Below are 15180 nucleotides of genomic sequence, written 5' to 3' on the forward strand. Positions count from 1 at the left end.
GTGGGTCTGGGTGGCTCGCTTTTCATCGTAAAGTTTTCGTCTGCTTTCTGCGGGGACGTTGGTGTGAGTGTGGTCGGGTTAGCGGGGAGTAGGGGGAGTGCGTGTTGTGAGGAAAGAAAGCACGCGGAACGTTGAGGCCAAGATAAAATTGAGAAGCTGATATTACTAAACAGCCTAACAAGAAGCCCGGTAGGTGGTGTCTTCAAGAGCAACTCAGTGGAAGCCGGAAGCTAAAGAAATAAAAAAAAAGAATGCTGACCACTCTTCCGATTCAGGACGGAGCACGCAGCGGGCACCATCGTCGAACAGTGTTGCACGGTGTCGGCTGTTCGGGTAGTTTGGAGTTACCGTTATACTTCTTTACTCACGTCGTCGTCGTCTCACTCGAATCGTAGACCGAGATAAGCGAGGGAAGGCGCGGTGTGCACGTCGCGATCGGTTTGCTTATGCTTCCGCACGAGTTGCGCGAGGAAGAGTTCGAGCGAGACAGTCGCTGCGGAAACGTTGGCTCCTCTCACCTATTTCTTTATTCGAAAAGAAAGAAAGGAGCAGGACGTCGGAAGCTGCGCGCTTTCAGTGAGAGTGGGTATCCATACAGAATAGGGGCCCACCTCACTGGCCCTCCCCTTGTCACGTAGCAAGAACCGTGACAGCGGGGGGTTACGCGTATGGGTTTGGTATAAAAGACGGTGTCGCCACAGCGCAGAACACACGTCTTCCATAGCTCGTTGCCCACTTGTGCCCTGAGCAATCGTCCAGTCTTCACCATGAACGTCTTGGTAAGGATATATGTACCTGTGCGGTGCTCTCAGAAGGATCGAACGTACCACTCGTTAACATGAGCTTTTCGGCTTCTTCTGTTGAGATAGGTTCAGTTTAGGCTGATGTCATAATAGAGTTTAATGTGGCACCGGTGGTAAATTACGCTTCGTGTAGGAGTTTATGTCCACCCACAGCAATACTGCTCCGAGAGTTAAAGCTTAACAGAGGTCAGGAATATGAGAAAGCACTGACCGACGCAGACACCTCGACTGACGAGGCTGTAAAGCATTGACCTTTTCATTAGGCTAATATATTCCTCACGCACTCCTGAGTGTTGTGCATGCACTCCTTAAAATTGTGGCACATCTTTACTGAATTGTATTTTGCAAGCAACTTTGTCATAGAAGAACGCAGTGGTGCTAATTGGCTCCGCAGCGCTCAATACGCTTTCAAACAGATCTTACTCAACGAATCTCTGTAACCGCAGATATACAAATTAAGCTTAGCAACTACCAGTGACCGAGATAACTTGTGTTGAAAGCACAGGGCAGATTGTGAAGTGCTCAAAAATAAGCCCAACCTTATTTGTTTTCACGGCATGTCCAAACTATTGCCAAATGGTGCAGTAGGGCCGCTATGGCCCATGTGAGCTTCAACCAGCGCGCTTGTCCTTCCTAAAAAATATTTCCCTTTTGAATCTTTACAAGAACTTTATTCACTTGAATTTTGCAAGATGAACTCTGCGGAAGATGTCAGAGCGTTCGTGGTAAAGAGAACAAAAAACTGAAAAAAAAAACAAATTTCTGCAAAAACATACTTTCGCCTCTTCATTGCGCATAATAAATTTAATCCGTAGATGTAGAAATCGCTTATTTTTAAAAAAAAATATTACATTTAAGTCTCCACAGATGACATCTGCGAAGCTCATTTTTCAGCTGTTGTGCTGTAGAGGCATTCAGGCTTATCTGAATTGTGCTTTTTTGGAATAAATATACTATCTTAGAGCGCAGGAAACGTTTCAGAATGTAGACAGCAAGGACAGAGCTACCAGAAAGAACGTGAAGTGTGCTAACGCCTTCCACTTGTACTACTGGTGCAAACCAATACGCTTAATTGCACTCTGTGCTCAATCCTTTCGTCTTTTCTTCCTCTCTCATCTTTCTGTTCTTCTATCATCTTGTTATTCGTAGCTTAAGCAACAAAAGTCAATTGGCTAACCTGACTGACTTATAAGTTTTTGTATGTATGCTATCCAAGCGATGTATGACGTTATGCCATATTATTTCCTAAGAGACAATAAGTTATGTGTTACAGTACGCATATTAAGCGAACGTACAACTCAAATATTCAGATCATTAGTGTACTCATCAACGCGTTGAAACGAAATGGGCCTGTCAGAATACCGAGCATTAAAGAAACACTTGAAAAAAATAAAACCATTAAGTGTTCAGGAGGATTTCAACGCACTATTAGCACGCTCAACGTCACCAAACAAATATCGAATCGGTGCAGGCGTGCAGTGTCCTACTGAGTGCCTTGGTCGCCGGTGCTTTTGGTGGCTTCATCGGAGGTGGCAGTGGTAGCCTGGGCGGTGGCCTGAGTGGTGGACTTGGCGGTGGATACCTTGCTGGAGGCAGTCTCGGAGGCTATGGTGGAAGCTATGGCGGTGGATACGGCGGTGGTCTAGGAGGTGGCGTAGGCTTCGGAGGCCTTGGTGTCGGAGGCCTCGGAGGAAGTGGTGGCAACGTCGGTGTCGGAAGCAGCGTGGTGCTGCTGAACGGTGGCAGAGCGGGTGCTGCAAAATCGGTGGCTGGCCCGGCCTTCTTGGTTCGCACAGTGCATCACGTGTCACAAGTTCACGGTGGCGGTGCCGTCGTAGCCCACTCTGGTCTCGGAGGCGTCGGTGGTGGCGTCAGTGGAGGCATCGGTGGAGTCAGTCTGGGTGGCGGTCTCGGAGGAGTTGGAGGTGGATACGGAGGTCTCGGGGGCGGATTTGGTGGATACGGTAGCTATGGTGGTTACGGAGGCTATGGAGGCTATGGAGGCTACGGTGGCTACGGCGGCACTGGTGGAAGCGTAGGCAAGGTTGTCGTCGTCAAGCACCACAAATGAGCGTCCACTTCACATGGCGTCCACATCATAGTAAGTTCATAACTCACATCCTCTATAAACATTTATTGGTTGAATTTTCTTCAATTGGGCAATAGGAATTAGTGTTTAAATATATTCCGATGTTTGACTACAGGTGCAAGCCAGTTCTGCTAATCGTCGTTTTTTCTCATTTTCAGTGTGAATAACCTTCCACTTGCAATGGGAGTCTGTACAGCATCAGTCTCTGGTGGACACGGTCACCAGCTTCTAGGTGCCTTCTAAGTCGAAGAGATATATTCTCAACAGTGCAAATTGTGTTTGTAAAACGTGTAAATAAATTTTTACGAGGACGTTGTTCCTCGGCTTCACAAAGAGCAGCTTGTGTTGTCTTGAAAACATTTCGTTATGGTTTTCTGGTAGCTTGCCTTTCCAGCGGGTACAAGTATTGGATCTATAATGTCTAAGGTGGACACATCTTTAGTATTAAAGGCGGTAACCATTTATTCTACTACACGCTATATCAGGTCCCACTAAATATGCTAGGTATAGCCAGGAAACCAAAAATGTTTTGTCACGTTCGATGGATATAGCCAACGGTTAATTACGACTTGATTAGTCGCATACACAAGGGGAATGGCTGTTAATAATTAATAGCTAACCGTGGTGTGTAAGCCTGATTTCAAGAAAGTTTTCGAAACGATATATTTAAAAGCACTTGTATCAGGCCTTGAATAGTGAGTATATCTAGATGATCGTGTGCTTATTTAACTATCTAGCCACTTACGTTTGGGTACCCTCGTGGTCACTCCCTTAACATGGTGTGAAACAAAATTAGCAAGGGAGGGTACGATTTTTTGACGAATATGACGCGCTGGTCAAGACAAGAATGATGTCACAATGCCCCGTCACGTACGTCGTAAAACACTTCCCACAAGACAGTGGCACATACCCACGGGCGGGTATGTTCCGCTGGTATGCGGGTATATGCCACGGGTGATTGACACTTAAGTATCTACCCAGGAACGACGACAGCACGCATGGACAACTGTAACGCTCGTGCGTTAAGAAATACTTGACATTAGTATCGTAGACCGGAGGAATGCAAAGAATAAATGTCAATTTTAAGAAAAACCTGCCATAGGAAGCGTTGACCCCCCGACGAATGCCAATAACAAATTTCAGCATCCCAACAGAAATCGAACCAAGCATTCTGCGTTCTACCACAGAGCTACACGCCAGGTCACGGAACTACTTCTCGAATAAACGCTACTCTTCGTGAAACGTCAATAGTGGTTGCAGTGGTGCCTACCTAATTTAATGAAAATTACTTATGTACTCATTTGATACAGCCATCACGACCGTTAATGTCAATTGTAGTTAGGTGCCATGCGCTAAAGTTGGGTTATGAGCAGTGTCCAGGGCCAGCATCTTCGCGAGTATCAGCGCTTCATATCAGCTTCTGGTGTTGATAATACGCATGTTCCAGTTGACATCGTTGCGCAAGTGCAAGCAACTGGTTATATAAACATTTGCAACTCTCCAAATATGTCTGTGCGTGCAACATTTGTACATATAGTTGGCGTCATTTCATGACGTGTCGCTCATTAAAAAAATTGCGACATGGTCAACTTCTCTCCGCATGTTTCGCATAACGTCGAATCCATGTTACGTTGGATAATCTGAATTTTTCGCTGAATGTTTGTTGTGACAAAAGTGCCTCGGCAGCAGCCATATGTAAAGAAACGCAGTGTATACATTGACACCTGAGAGTACGAAAGTTCATACCATGCAGAATTTCTCAAATTTTTATCAAGGAACGTATTGTTTCAGCATGTAATTGCAAGCGAGGCGACATCTTTCGTGGTCTTTTTACTTACCTATTAAGGCGCAAGATTTAGGTGGCCATGTAGCGCTCCCATCAACTGTGTGCACAGATTTTGACGTAAGTTAAAGATCCTCAGGTGGTCGAATGTTAGGAGCCCTCTACTACGGCGGCTCTCGTAATCATATGGTGTTTTTGGGGCGTTAAACTACCCGTATTTTTATTGGCACTCCTATCCGCCAGATGTCACGAGATGGTCACGTGAAGTCTCAGAAAAAAGCCGTGTCCCTTGTCCAAGCGATGACGCAACATCATGACGTATTCGTGGCATCACAGCCCAACAAATTTTGTGACGTCATGGACATTGCTGCTTGGTCAAAGTTGGACGAAACAAGAAAGCGGGGCTAAAGGACGTGGTATGTTAGAAAGATTTGCAATGTCTCCTATTTTCTTTTTGATAACTCACAGCGTAAGAAGGATGCTGACGAAGTATATATACTATAAATATGATGTAATATATAATATGTATATAATAAATTTTAGTTAACAAATGATATATATATATATATATATATATATATATATATATATATATATATATATATATATATATATATATATATATATATATATATATATATATATATATATATATATATATTCATTATTAGGACGATGTGAAAATATTTGATTGAGGGAGCATTTGGCATCGCTGAGGGCTACGAGCGGTTTGCACCTGCAATCGCACCACTGCATAGAATGTGGTTGTGAGGTGATTTTTAGGGAAGCAGACATTTAGTTCCGCAATAAGCATCAGAACACAAGGGAGAAAATGGAGCCCTTCTTTATCGACACAGAAGGTGAGGGGTACAAAAGCCATCCGTCTGTTGCCCTAAGCGAAAAGGAACTGCATTTTCTAAAGTGCCAGCTGCCTTAGGATGCTTCACAAGTTCGTTTTTTTTTGTTGATTGATTGATATATGGGGTTAAATAAGCCCCAAAATCACCATATGATTATGAGAGACACCATAGTGTAGGGCTCCAGAAATTTCGACCACCTGGGGTTCTTTAAACTGCACCCAAATCGGACCAAACGGGCCTGCAACATTTCCGCTTCCATCGGAAATGCAGCCGCCGCAGCCGGGATTTCATCCCGCTACTTGCGGGTCAGCCGCCGAGTACCTTAGCCACTAGACAACTGCGGCAAGGTTCCGTTTTTTTTTTTTGTTAGTATGACCTGTTGTGTAAATAAGTTTTCTGTGTTCTCACGCACGTCGATGCTCCACGTGTCCTGAAAAAAGTTCTATGACGCGAATTACTCTGCTGCACAAGCGTAATTGCTCTTTCGAAGCGGGCTAACCTGGGCACACAATGGCGCCTTTCCTTTAATAAATCTTTAGTTGAGAGTCAGCGCTCTTGTTTTTTTCGACTTCGTCTGCGTCCTTCCTACGCTGTGAGTTATAGAAAATGAGCTATCACCAACTAGCCCAGCTTTTCCTTCTTGTTCTTCTATTCCCGACGATGTTCCTAACTATGTTAGGCACTAAACGCTTTCGTGTGAAGGAGCAGGTGATGGTTGAATGAACGATTAATACAATAGACTGAAAAGAAAATGAACAGTGTGGCTTTTACTTTTGAATCCATACTGGTAGCAAGACGTTTTGAATTTTAAGGTAGAATTTTGCTACCTCTTCATCCATTTTGGTGGTTTGTTATAGCCACTAACAAGCCCACGGCGACATTTTTTTACATACAGAACATTTTTTATTTGCGCCAGTATTTCCCTACGGCATAAGGTATATGAGATGGAAAAGTTGTGTTTCCTGTATGGAGGACAGGAGTGGGGGATGCAGTGGACCGTGCGCCCAGCGCGTAGAGTGGGCGGGCGGGGTGTTGATGAAGGTCACGTAGGGGGGGAATGCGTCCCTTGGGAAGGCCCGGAAAGATCCCCAATAGGTGATAGAGACTTTCTTCTTTAGCTGGGGCAATGCAGGATGGGCATGTCGTGTGGGAAGGCTGTGACCCGGATGTCCATGTAGCCCAGATTACAGTAGCCAAGGCGGCGCAGACACGAAACCTTCTGAGCGCAAGCACCTCTCGGCGAGTTAAGCCGCCAGAAAAGACTGATCCATGCACATAGAGATTATTAGCCTACCTTGCACAAATCTGTACAATCAATAGCTTCGACGAAACTCAATCGTGAAACTACGATCAGATATTTATATTAGTACTTGATTGTACATTTACACTGAAAGAACGCTTCGTGCTTAAGTTAATTTATTCACGAACTCCTAAATATGAAAGCAATGAGTGTGTGATTTGGCGCTCTCAATTGGTCCCGCAAGGCTTTTCGAACCGGAACATTTATATTCGCATGATTGAAACCACTATTCAATGGAAATGAGCTCGCCCTCCAAATTAAATTGGAAGTCCATACTTCATTGATGTTTCCGAGAGTCGTAGCACGAAGCCATAACGATGAATTCAAACATGGAAATAGTTGATTACCTGTACCACGTTCACGAAGACTCATACATCAAATATAAAATAGTGAGTCGATACCGCACACACAGGCCGGCTGACGGTAAAATTCGCTGTTTGATTTAACACTGCATTTTAAGTGAGAGAATCATACACTGGAAATGACAGGCTCTAATCCTTGATACAAATGGGCCGGTCTCAGACCAACACCGCGTTAACACGCATCATTTGAAACCTCCGAACTGCATGCATATTCTATTAGTTCCTCTGATTAGGCGGCCTTGTTATTGCTGAGTAATGGTTATCGATTTGACTGCTTCCTAATGTCCATGCCGTTTCGGGCGGCGCCACTGAGCCTCACAGAATTCTGAATAAGCTTTTTATACGCCTACTGCTTCGAGTAAGATGCTGCGTAGTTTGTGCACTTCTTTTTTTGTAACATTCGTGAGAAATTTCGGTGAAGGTAAGTTGGCACAGAGTAACTGTTGGAATCTCAACTTTTGGATATCGTCAAGCTTTAGCAGGCAATATCTTAAAGGCGTGAGCAAGGTGCTCGATTTGATTGAGAGGATTGGAGTCAATTCAGCCACAGCACCTGCCTTTTTGCCCCTTCTGCCCTTGATTACTGATTTTTAGAAGGTGAACAAAGAACAGTTCCTGTATTGGGGCCTTGGCGTAAAGTTTTTTCAGGGTTGGTGGGGGTGATATCCTTTTTTTCAAATAATGGCACACAAGCAGACGAGGAGCATACAAGTACTCTTAGGCCTCGTACATTGGAAATGACAGGCCTTTAGCCTAGCAGCCACATCGCGAAGTCGCTTCAATACTCATATCTGGTCAGCTACCCCGGAGCTGCGGAGGGCAGCGTCCCATCATTTTGAAGTAGCATCGGGGTTAGCATCGTTATACTTAGTGATGTGCCCCTAGAGTGTATGTTTGAGTGGGGCCGTGCTGCGACCCCCTACCACTCTCCCTGAAATTTTTTTAGCCGTGGCATGACATGCAAAGTTCATTATATCTTTACACTGCAAGCTCTGCATGTCATGACAAAGGGAGGGATCTCTACCTTTCTTTAAATAATTTCTCTCTCTCTTTGGCAGGAAGGCACGGTTCGGGGTCAAACCCTCTAGATACCCAATTGTATGGCATCCCCTAACGCTAGAAACGGGTGTTGCCATTATAATTCAAAGCAAATAATGACGGGACAGCTCCGAAGGTGGGCTGATAAAAAATGTCAGGGTGGTTTGCTAAACGACAGAGTAGTCAGTTTCACGTGCCGCAAAAACGTGGACAGGGAAAATGACGCCATGGAGATGACTGTGTTCTGACAGGGAGCTTTTTGTCACGAGGGCCAAGTCTACGCACAAGAAGCTGTTTATTTACCGAATGGTGCAAAAATTCTGAAAAACACTAAGCCTATAATAAGCATTATTCTTTCGCACATATTTCAGCAGTCCATTTCATGCGGAGTGGTGCCGGAAGACTGGAAGCTTGGTAAGATCGTTCCTGTCCCGAAAAAAGGTCTTTCATCTTCACCGAGTATTTATCGCCCCATATCCATCACAAGTGTATGCTCTAAATTATTGGAACACATAATTTATTCCCACATAGTAATTTTTCTACGTTCAGTACATTTCTTTCACCCTAACCAACATGGTTTTCAAAGAGGACTTTCATGTGACATTCAACTCGCCCTGTTCGTTAACGACCTGAGTTCTAGCCTGGATAATAACATACCTGTAGACGCCATTTTCATTGATTTCGAAAAAGCCTTTGGCAAAGTTTCTCATAACAGATTATTTTTGAAGCTTTCACGTCTTAACCTTTATTGTCTTGTTTTTAATTGGATATGTGACTTCTTGACTAACCGTAAGCAGTTCGTTTGTGCTAATAACCATCGCTCCTCCCTATCCGCTGTAACCTCCGGCGTACCTCAAGGCACGGTCCTTGGTCCTCTACTATTCCTAATCTATATTAACGACCTCCCCAATAACTTAGCGTCTAACATTTGTCTGTTCGCAGACGACTGTGTCGTTTATTGTCCTATTCACAATCCTAACGACCCTGTCATCCTACAGTCTGATCTTTGTTTGATTCAATCATGGTGCGAAAAATTGCTGATGTCCCTTAACATAAAGAAAACTTGTGTCATTTCCTTCCATCGCCGTCAATCTTATTCCTCCAATAAATACTTCCTATTTGATTCTGAAATAACAGCAGCTAATTCATGTAAATACCTCGGTATCACTCTAACTTCAGATCTTACCTGGTCATCCCACATTATGAACATCAGTAATGACGCCTACCACGTGCTTGGCTATCTCCGAAGAAACTTACGTCTAGCCCAAACTTCTGTTAAACTTTTAACCTATGTAACACTACTCCGCCCGAAGCTAGAATACGCATGTGCCATCTGGTATCCCCATCAAATAACTCTTATGAAAACGCTTGAAACTATCCAAAATCGTGCAGCCAGATTCATTTATTCTGACTATTCCTATCTTAGCAGCGTCAACGAACTAAAATCTCAAGCTAACATGGTTAACTTAGCTTCACGCCGCAAAATTTTCAGACTGTGTTTGTTACACACAATTTATCATGCATTGCACCTAAACCATGTTATCGTTCCAGCCCATCGTATTTCATGCCGTATCAGCCATTCGAAAGCGGTTTATCCACCCCGTGCGCATACCACTGCCCATCACTCTTCATTTTTTGTGCAAACATCAACAGAATGGAACGATCTTCCTGCTGACATCGTGCACCACTCCAGCATCGCCCATTTCAAAGAAGCCATCGAACCAATCATCTGTTTGTGAACTGTCTACCCCCTCATGTAACACCCCTTGACTGGGGCCCTTGAGGTATAGTAAATAAATAAATAAATAAATAAATAAATTGTATTTTTCCAATCACTATAAATTGAGTAGAAACCTAAAACTTCACAATCTTTCCAGAAAGAAACATCACGAAGTGCTAAAACATGCGACTCCATTATTAGGCATTTAGGTGAGAGAACTGTGCGAAAATGAATGAACGGCATACCACGATCGATGTGAAAATACATTCGCACCATTATTCAGGCAAGAAATAACATTTTACCGTTCCTTATTCTTGTAGAATATATCAAAGACTCGTAGCGTCATGCAAAATTTTTATTAAAGACATAATTATATATGTTGTCAATTATGAAATAGAAAGACTCACATGCAGATAAATTTGGGGCTGAATTTATAGATATTCTCTCACGTAAGTGGTTTTTCTTATGGACTAGCTTGATAATAAATTGATAGGTACCCCATGAGGATTGGTGTAAATCTTTTTTACAAACGTTTTAGATTAAGTTGTTCTTGTAAATTCGGCCTCAAGGACTAAAAAAATTCTGGACAATTTGTGCAGACGTTGCACAGTTTTAATATTCACTGTACGTCTACTTGTCATGTGTAACTGAACTGGTACCTAGCTGGCATAAGTGACTGAAATAAAACGCATTCAGAGGTGTAAATAGACCAGCAACGTAGATACAGTGCTGCTAAAAATACCGCCTGGTCATTGCTACATGATGAATATACCTGCCTGACGTTCTGATCATTGAATCAAGCTTTTTAGATGCATATTTCTTCAAATCCAGCTGTAGCAGTTCGTAATTTGAGAAGGGGTGCCAAGCGAAATGTCACTACAAATCTGCAGCATGATGACTCCCAAGTCGAATGACAGTCAACGTCAAAATTTGCGTCGATTCCCAAGCTGCATATTTCTGAAGTAAGATTCATGAAAAATTCCCGTGCTCTGTTCCTGCACCCCTGCAGAACCGAGTACTTCAAACTGTATTATTATCAAAAATCTTATTGAAAATTATTGAATAGATAAATCAATTGATCAGCAACGAATATACGCTACTTGCTCTACATTCGTGGAATTCTTATACCAGAACTTCAGTGAACTAAATTATTTTTATAACGGATCTCGCTACAACCTAATTTATTTCGAACAAAGAAAGGCGCAATAAACAGCCTGGCTATTCGTAAGTCCTATTTCATCAATGCATAACAGTTGTTTTACTTAATTTATATTCCAACTAACTCATTAGCTTCAAAATGATGCCTCGAAACCCACACACAAACCCAACACTCAAAACGGAAGCATAAGACTTCTGAACGATAAATACGGTAGCCACGACAAAAAGAAGAGCGCTTCCCTTTGATACCACCAAGCACATCATATCGAAAGCAAAGAACCAAACTTTCAGTTACCAGCCTACCGAATGATTCACCTGTTATAGACTCTATAGTCGTATATTGTTTGGCTAACCTATTAGGTAAAATTCCTTATGCCACTGACGATGTGGAGATATGCTGTTATGGCCAAGCCCACAATTCTGTCTGGGTGGCTTGCTTGTGATAATAAAGTTTTTGCCTGCTTTATGCAGGTACGTTGGTGTGAGAGTGGACGTGTTGGCGAGGGGCGTGGAGGTGTTGTGTGGAACGTAGGGGCCAAGTAAAAACAGAGAACGCGATCTTATTAAAAAGCCTAACAAGAAGCACGGCGGGAGGTGCCTTCGGAAGCAACTCAGGGGCAGCCCGAAGCTAAAGAAATAAAAAAGAACGATGACCACTCTTCTGATTCAGGACGGAGCACGCAGCGGGCACCATCGTCGAACAGTGTTCCGCGGCGTCGGCTGTTCGTGTACTTCGGAGTTACCGTTATACTTTTTTGTTTCTCGCGTCGTCGTCGTCGTCGTCTCACTCGAATCGTAGACCGAGATAAGCGAGGGGAGGCGCGGTGAGTGCGTCGCGATGCGTTTGCTTATGCTTCCGCACGAGTTGCGCGAGGAAGAGTTCGAGCGAGACAGTCGCTGCGGAAACGTTGGCTTCTCTCTCCTATTTCTTTATTCGAAAAGAAAGAAAGAAGCAGGACGTCGGAAGCTGCGCGCTTTCACTGAGAGTGTATATCCGTACAGAATAGGGGCCCACATGACCGGCCCTCCTCTTGTGACGTAGCAAGAACACAGCGGGGGGTTGCGCGTGTAGGCTGGGTATAAATGACCGTGTCGCCACAACGCAGAACACACGTCTTCCATAGCTCGTTGCTCACTTGTGGCCAGAGCAATCATCCAGTCTTCACCATGAACGTATTGGTAAGGACCTATCTATCCGTGCGGAGCCCTCAGAAAGATCGAGTGCACCGTTCGTTTCCATGAGGTTCTCGGCTTCTTCAGTTGTGATAGGTTCGGTTTAGGCTGATGCCACAAAAAAATTTATTGTAGCACGTGTGGTAGTTTCCACTTCGTGTATGACTTTATGTCCACCCAAAGCAATGGTGCACCGAGAGTTCAAGATTAGCAGCACTGAAAAATATGGTAAAGCACTGACCTACTCAGAGACCTGGACTGCCAAAGCTGTAAAGTACTGACCTTTTCATCAAGCTAAAAAATTCCTCGCGCACTCCTGAAACTTGTTGCACACCTTTACCAAATCGTATTTTTTTTTCAAACAATTTAGTCAGTGAAGAACGTAGTCATGCTAACCTGCTCCGCAGCGCTCAATACTCTTTCAAATAGATCTTAGTCCATTAATTATTGCCCCACCGCGGCGGTCTAGTGGCCAACGCACTCGGCTGCTGACCTACACGTCGCGGGATAGAATCCTGGACGCGGCGGCTGCATTCACGATGGAGGCGGGAATGTTGTAGGCTCGTGTGTTCAGACTTGGGTGCACGTTAAAGAACCCCAGGTGGTTGAAATTTCCGCAGCCCTCCACTACGGTGTCCCTCATATTCATATGGTGGGTTTGGGACGTTAAAGCCCACATATCAATAGTCTATTATTAACTTTAACCACCGATAGACAAACTACACTTAGCAGTCACCACTGACCAAGCTATCCTGTGTTAAAAGCGCAGGGCCGATTGCAAAGTGCTCAACAATGAGCCTAATCTTATTTCTTTGCACAGGATGTACAAACTGTTGCCCAATGGTGCAGTAATTCCACTACTATTGATAATATGAGCTTCTAGCAGCACGGTCGCCTTCCCTAAAGGAGCTTCACCTTTTCAATATTTACAAGATTTTGCCCCTCTTCAGCTTTGCACGAACAACGCTGCGGAAGGTGAAGAAGTATCCGTGGTATAAGGGCACAAAAACAAAACGAAGAACTTCCTGCAAAAAAGACCGTTTCCCCTACTAATTGTATCTCAACCATATATGCCGCAGTTGAAGGAAATCCTAATTATAAAAGATCTTCATTTAAATCCTACAGATGACATCTGCGAAGCTCATTTTTCAGCTGTTTTGCTGTAGTGATGTTCGCGCTTATCTGAATTGTGCTTTTTGAAAGAAATATACTCTTTTAGCGCGCAGAAAACGCTTCTGTATGCAGACAGAAAGAACAGAGCTACCAAAAAGAACGTGAATTAGGATAACGCCTTCCACTTGTACTACTGGCACAAATCACAACGCTTAAGTTCACTCTGTGCCCATTTCCTTTCGTCTTTTCTTGTTTTGTCATATTTCTATTTTTCTATCATCTTTTTATTCGTAGCTTAAACAACCAGAATTATTTAGATAACCTGACTGCCTTATAAGTTTTTTTTTTCTATGCTATCCAAGCGATGTGTGAGGTTACGCCATATAATGTCCTAAGAGGTAATATGTTGAGTGTTACAGTACGCATATCAAGCGAATGTACAACTCAAATATTCAGTTCATTAGTGTACTCGTTAACGCATGAAGGAGGAATTGGCATGTCGGCATACCGAGCGTTAAAGAAACACTTGCCAATAAGCCCACCAGGTGTTCAGGAGGATTTCAATGCACTATTAGCGCACTCAACGTCATCAAATATCGAATCGGTGCAGGCGTGCAGTGTCCTACTGAGTGCCTTGGTTGTTGGTGCTTTTGGTGGCTACATCGGAGGTGGCAGTGTTGGCCTGGGCAGTGGCCTGAGTGGTGGTCTTGGCGGTGGATACCTTGCTGGAGGCGGTCTCGGAGGCTACGGTGGAAGCTACGGCAGTGGATACGGCGGTGGTTTAGGAGGTGGCGTAGGCTTCGGAGGCCTTGGTGTCGGAGGCCTCGGAGGAAGTGCTGGCAACGTCGGTGTCGGAAGCAGCGTAGTGCTTCTGAACGGTGGCAGAGCGGGCGCAGCAAAGTCGGTGGCCGGCCCCGCCTTCTTGGTTCGCACAGTGCATCACGTGTCTCAAGTTCACGGTGGCGGAGCCGTCGTTGCCCACTCTGGTCTAGGAGGCGTCGGCGGAGGCGTCAGTGGAGGCGTCGGTGGAGTCAGTCTGGGCGGCGGTCTCGGAGGAGTCGGAGGTGGATACGGAGGTCTAGGAGGCGGATACGGTGGATACGGTAGCTATGGTGGTTACGGAGGCTATGGAGGCTATGGAGGCTATGGAGGCTACGGAGGCTACGGTGGCTACGGCGGCACCGGTGGAGGCGTTGGCAAAGTTGTCGTCGTCAAGCACCACAAATGAGCGTACACTTCGAACAGCGTCAACATTCAAGTAAGTTCATAAGTCATATCATCTATAAACATTTAATGGTTGAAGTTCCTTCAATTGGGCAATTGGCATTAGTGCTTCCAAAAAAGTATGTTTGATTTTAAATGCTAGCCAGTTGTGCTAATTTTTGTTTTGCTTATTTTCAGTGTGAATGACCTTCCAGTAGGAGTCTGTACAGCATCGCTGGTGAAAACTGTCAGCAGCTTCTAGGTGCCTTCTAAGTCGAAGAGATATACCCTCAACAGTGCAAATTGTGTTTATAAAACGTGTAAATAAATGTTGACGAGGACGTTCTTCCTCGTCTTCACAAGGAACAGCTTGTGTTGTCTTGAAAACATTTCGTTAATTTCTTCCGGTAGCTTGCCTTTCCAGCGGTTACGAGTACAGGATCCCCCATGTCTAAGGTGGACACATCTTTAGTATCAAAGGTGGTAACCCATTTGTTCTACTACACCCTGAACCAGATCCCGCTAAAAGTGCTTGATATAGCCAGGAAACCAGAAATATTTTGTCTGGTTTGCTGGAT

The 15180-nt window shown here is 44.3% G+C and overlaps 1 protein-coding gene and 1 long non-coding RNA gene across 2 annotated transcripts; both read left to right on the forward strand.

Annotated features, from left to right (window-relative positions):
* Positions 1 to 723: 723 nt before the first annotated feature.
* LOC142769044 (uncharacterized) lies at positions 724 to 14968 on the forward strand. Its single transcript, XM_075871866.1, has 3 exons — positions 724 to 779; positions 14010 to 14657; positions 14801 to 14968. Exons 1-2 carry the CDS (start codon positions 768 to 770, stop codon positions 14625 to 14627), a joined length of 630 nt encoding a protein of 209 aa, XP_075727981.1. The 5' UTR covers positions 724 to 767; the 3' UTR covers positions 14628 to 14657; positions 14801 to 14968.
* On the forward strand, positions 2666 to 3227 carry LOC142769045 (uncharacterized). Its single transcript, XR_012885624.1, has 2 exons — positions 2666 to 2904; positions 3051 to 3227. It is a non-coding gene; the product is annotated as an uncharacterized LOC142769045 (long non-coding RNA).
* Positions 14969 to 15180: the final 212 nt, after the last annotated feature.

The sequence above is a fragment of the Rhipicephalus microplus genome, chromosome 8 (genome assembly GCF_043290135.1).
Source record: "Rhipicephalus microplus isolate Deutch F79 chromosome 8, USDA_Rmic, whole genome shotgun sequence".
Lineage (NCBI taxonomy): Eukaryota > Metazoa > Arthropoda > Arachnida > Ixodida > Ixodidae > Rhipicephalus > Rhipicephalus microplus.